Here is a 4,389-nt window from a genome sequence, read left to right as displayed (position 1 = left end):
ACTAGCTAAGGATGATACCTCTAATGAAAAGAGTAAAGAAATTTCTCTGCATTCCCATTCTCATATACACTTTCACTGATTATTTATACACTTTCTTCTCATATGGTGTATGCTGTTGGGGTGAGGGGATACAGTGGTAAGGAAATCCAGAAGTCTCTGCATTTAAGAAACTTATAGGATATTGGCAAAAATGAAGCAAATAGTCAATAAAAAATTAAAATTCCTACTAGACCAAATGCAAGGAAAGATAGCTATAAAAGACCAGGGAAGCTGTAATGGGTATCTGACCTGAGCAGGGAGGCCAAGCAAGGATTTCCTGGGCTGTGACAATCACCCTAAGCTGAGAGACAGTGTGGTGCTGATTTGATCAAGACAACAAGACACAAGAAATATTAACAGGCTCTGTTTGCTCCTCTACTTGGCTTATCAGAGACTAACTTGTAGTTTTTTTGCCTTCTGCTTCCTTCTCCCCTTATTTCTCCTTTTCCTTAGTTACTTTGCTCATTGCTGAGAAAAAATACTCAGCACCACCCTTAAAGGAGGCAGGTTTATCTGGCTCATAGTTTGCAGAGGTTTCAGCCCATGGATGACTGGCTCCATGGCGGGGTTGAATGGTAGAAGGGCTTCACACTGCAGACAGCAGGCGAAGGCAGCAAGCAACAAACAAGTGACACGCATCAATCCTCTTTCTGTCCCTTATATTTTATCCAGGCTCCCTATCTCAGGGAAGGTAGCTCTGACACCCAAGATGCGGCAGCCATGAGCCTAGCATCACACTATGAATCAATCCCAACATTACACCCTTAATCACAGCATCACACACTCTAGATCCACCTCTGAAAAAGCCCCATCCAAAAGTGCATGAGACCTTAGGGGTCATCTAGATACAGGCTACAGTATCTTCCTTCTCTCCTTCTTCCTCTTCTTTCTTCTTCTCTTCCTTTTTCTTCCTATGGCCTTTGTTTCTCTGGAAGTAGTGACACTTTTCCACTTTGCTGAACGAATACTAAAGCTTTTGTACATAGATGCTTACAAGCAACCAGGTAAAATTTAGAAGAGAAGGCCTGTATCTGCTTGTGTTTGGGAGCTGACCATTTAAGAGAGGCCAGGCTTTAGCACAGTGATAACACTTGGTTTATTGTTGGGACTGGAGAGGTGGAAGCTGGATGGAAGAAAGAGAGGAGGCTGGAATCATGAAAATTCAAATGGAGTCACTTCTGGCAGGGAAATTTCATTTTTGTGATTGAATTATTAACACACCAAAATAAGTAGGAACACCTACTTGTATTTGTGTTTTGTGTTTTAAATATATGTGGATTCCATACACTAAAGGAAAATGTAAATATGTATATAAAAGTGTGTGTTAATGTCCCATCAAGAGGAAACATATTTCTAAGATTGTTCTCACCTTGCGTTGCACCAGTGTTACCCATAAATTGCAGTGATGCAAACTACAATTGAAAACACTTTGGTTCCTGAGTTCTGTAATGAAACACCAGCCCTCCTTTAGTTTGACTGTATCTGTGACCTTTGTACATTCAGTGGAGCACTGGCTTAACTGTAAACTTAATTTGTCCATCTTATCAGTGAAGAAACAGGCAGAAAACAAGGAGGCCCCAACAAGAGACTTCATCCACTGGGGTTGTTAAAGCTATTGCTGCATAATTACTGTGACTAAGACAGCAAACAAAATCTGAAGTTGACAGTCATGTTAGAACCACTCAGCTGAATTTCTGTAGGCTTTTCCTGAATGTCCCCAGTGAAAGTATAGTATCAAAGTGAGAAGGAAAAATAATAAACTATTATGACCCTAGGAAAATTATTTGATGTATTCTACCAAATGTGAAAAGGGATGCATTTCATGTAAGCATGCTTGGAAAGGTATTAAAACATCAGGAAACTGGGGAAAGAGTCCATTTCCTATGAGAAATACAGCAGAAATGAACTTTGTACCTAAGTTAGGTAAGATGACTTAGGTTAGATGACTAAAGTGGACTCTGGTAGAGTACTGTGACCCTCAACCAGTAAGAGACCACAATGCAGATATTTATTTTTGTCCTCCTCTCTTCTATGGAAATTACTACATAGTGACTACTTAAGAAGTATTTCTTCATTTGCACTGAGTTGAGCTGTTTTAGTTTATTCTCTTTCTTTCATTAGGAAAGGGTGGGAAATTGATGGCAGTATCTTTCTCCTGGTGACATATTAAATCTTGAAATTCACTTTATGTTGGCTCTTTGCCTGCCTTACGGTAATAGCCATAAGCTGGCCAGCCTTCTGAGCACAGATGCAGGAGCTATTGAACATATCATTTCCTTTTGCTTTGCTCTATTATTGTAGAGCTTCAGATTCAGGGGTGTAATGTGGAGGCAGGTCTAAGTAGATTTTTCTAGTCCTAACTCTGGCAAGTTTTCTTTTACAAAATCACAGCAAAATATTAAAGACCAAAAGAAGCTGTTAGTGCTTAGAGAAATGTTTTCATCTTTCACCATGAAGGGTCAGTCAGAATCCTGCAGCACAAAGGAATTTATTTCCCTGGAAGTCTAACACAGCAGGAAGCCAGAAAAGACTAGATTAGAGAACTGGTTTGCTTTAAGGTATCAGCAGACTATTTATTTATTTATTTATTTATTTATTTATTTATTTTTTGTGGAACCGGAGATTTAACTCAGGCCTTTGTGCTTTCCAGGCAAGCTCTTATTCTACTGAGCCATCTCCCTGGCCCAATATGTATTTATTGATGTGGTGCTTGCTAGATTTTTTCCCCAGGAAATATAGTGATAAATAAATTAAAATTCTTTTCCTTATGAAAATAGCAAACAAACATATATAGAATATAACATCATTTCTTTAAAGAGCTCATGAAAAAGTAATGCAAGGCAGAGAGTTAAAGAGTGATGGAGCTTTGCCGCATCTCCCGCAAGAATGAAGACCATGCTTAGCAATCAGACTGTCGACATTCCAAAAAATGTCGACATCACTCTGAAAGGATGTGTAGTTATTGTGAAGGGCCCCAGAGGAACCCTGCGGAGGGACTTCAACCACATCATTGTGGAACTCAGTCTCCTTGGGAAGAAAAAGAAGAGGCTCCTAGTTGACAAATGGTGGGGAAAAAGAAAGGAGTTGGCAACTGTCCACACGATCTGTAGCCACATACAGAACATGATCAAGGGGGTCTTGCTGGGCTTCCATTACAAAACGAGGTCTGTGTATGCTCACTTCCCCATCTGCGTCGTTATTCAGGAGAATGGCTCTCTTGTCGAAATCCAGAATTTCTTGGGTGAAAAATACATTCACCAAGTTCGTATGCAGGCAGATGTTACTTGCTCAGTATCTCATGCCCAGAAAGATGAGCTAATCCTTGAAGGAAATGACATGAAGCTTGTTTCAAATTCAGCTGCTTTGATTCAGCAAACCACAACAGTCAAAAACAAGGATATTAGAAAAGTTTTGGATGCTATCTATGTTCATGTCTGAGGAAAGAAAAGACCAACATCTTAGTTCAAACTCATCAGGTAGGAGGAGTGTCCTCTTACTGGTAGAAGGGTTCTCCTTTTTGTTTTATTCAAGTCTTTAAGCATTTAGCCCTCCCCTCACTTTAGGAAGGACTCTCTACTCCACTCTTCCTACAAACTCAAATGTTTCTGAAAAGGGACCAGTTCAGCAGCCAGATGAATAAGATTCAAGAGTTAATCCAGCCACAGAAACAAGCTTCTGGATTGTAAAGTCAATCTGTGATATTTTAATGAGACAATAGCAGATCTTTTTTGATTTGGAAAAAAAAAAGTGATGGGGCTGCCAGTGAAGAGAGGTGAAGAGATGACCTGTGATATGAGACAAGCGCAAACTGGGAGAATGAGCCTCAGAAACATCAAGGGAAGGAAAACTCAGCCAGGTAAACTAAAGAGTGCGTGGAACCTCTGTAAGAGAGCTTCGCTTCCTTGAGGAACAGTCATGAGGCCAGTGTGTCAAGAATAGTGGCCCAAGAATTAGTCAAATTTGATGAAAAGTATCAATACATAGTATCAAGAAGTTCAATAACTCCCATCCAGACCAATAAATAAAAGCATACCTAGAGACATGATAGGAAAACTTCTAGAAATCAAAGATAAAAAAGAAAGAAAAAAACAGCAGAAAGAAGGGGTCACGATACACACAGAGGCATAGTGATAAAGTTATAGTTCTATACAGCACAAATCTAAGGACAGAAGGTGAGGAAGTAATGTCTTTAATATACTGAGAGGAAAAAAGACTAAAAATTGCAAATGCAGCAAATGCTAAAAATATCCTTCAAAAAGGAAGGTGAAAAAATGTTTTTGGAGAAATTCAAGCTGAGAGAATTTTTTTTATCAGATTACATTCTGAGAAATGTTGAGGAAAGTTCTCTAG

The 4,389-nt window shown here is 39.3% G+C and overlaps 1 protein-coding gene across 1 annotated transcript; it reads left to right on the top strand.

The window, feature by feature from the left end:
- Positions 1 to 2,925: 2,925 nt before the first annotated feature.
- Positions 2,926 to 3,679, top strand: LOC105741678 (60S ribosomal protein L9-like). Its single transcript, XM_012513884.1, has 2 exons — positions 2,926 to 3,463; positions 3,639 to 3,679. Exons 1-2 carry the CDS (start codon positions 2,926 to 2,928, stop codon positions 3,677 to 3,679), a joined length of 579 nt encoding a protein of 192 aa, XP_012369338.1.
- The last annotated feature ends 710 nt before the right edge of the window (positions 3,680 to 4,389 follow it).

The sequence above is a fragment of the Octodon degus genome, unplaced genomic scaffold (assembly GCF_000260255.1).
Source record: "Octodon degus isolate 3935 unplaced genomic scaffold, OctDeg1.0 scaffold00019, whole genome shotgun sequence".
Lineage (NCBI taxonomy): Eukaryota > Metazoa > Chordata > Mammalia > Rodentia > Octodontidae > Octodon > Octodon degus.
The sequence above is the reverse complement of the archived record's forward strand: the minus strand, read 5'-3'. Positions and strand labels throughout refer to the sequence as shown.

Coding starts and splice junctions, on each gene's coding strand:
- LOC105741678 (XM_012513884.1), top strand. CDS start 2,926: ATGAAGACCATGCTTAGCAATCAGACTGTCGACATTCCAAAAAATGTC. Junction 3,464..3,638: donor AAAAGTTTTGGATGCTATCT/ATGTTCATGTCT, acceptor CTACAAACTCAA/ATGTTTCTGAAAAGGGACCA.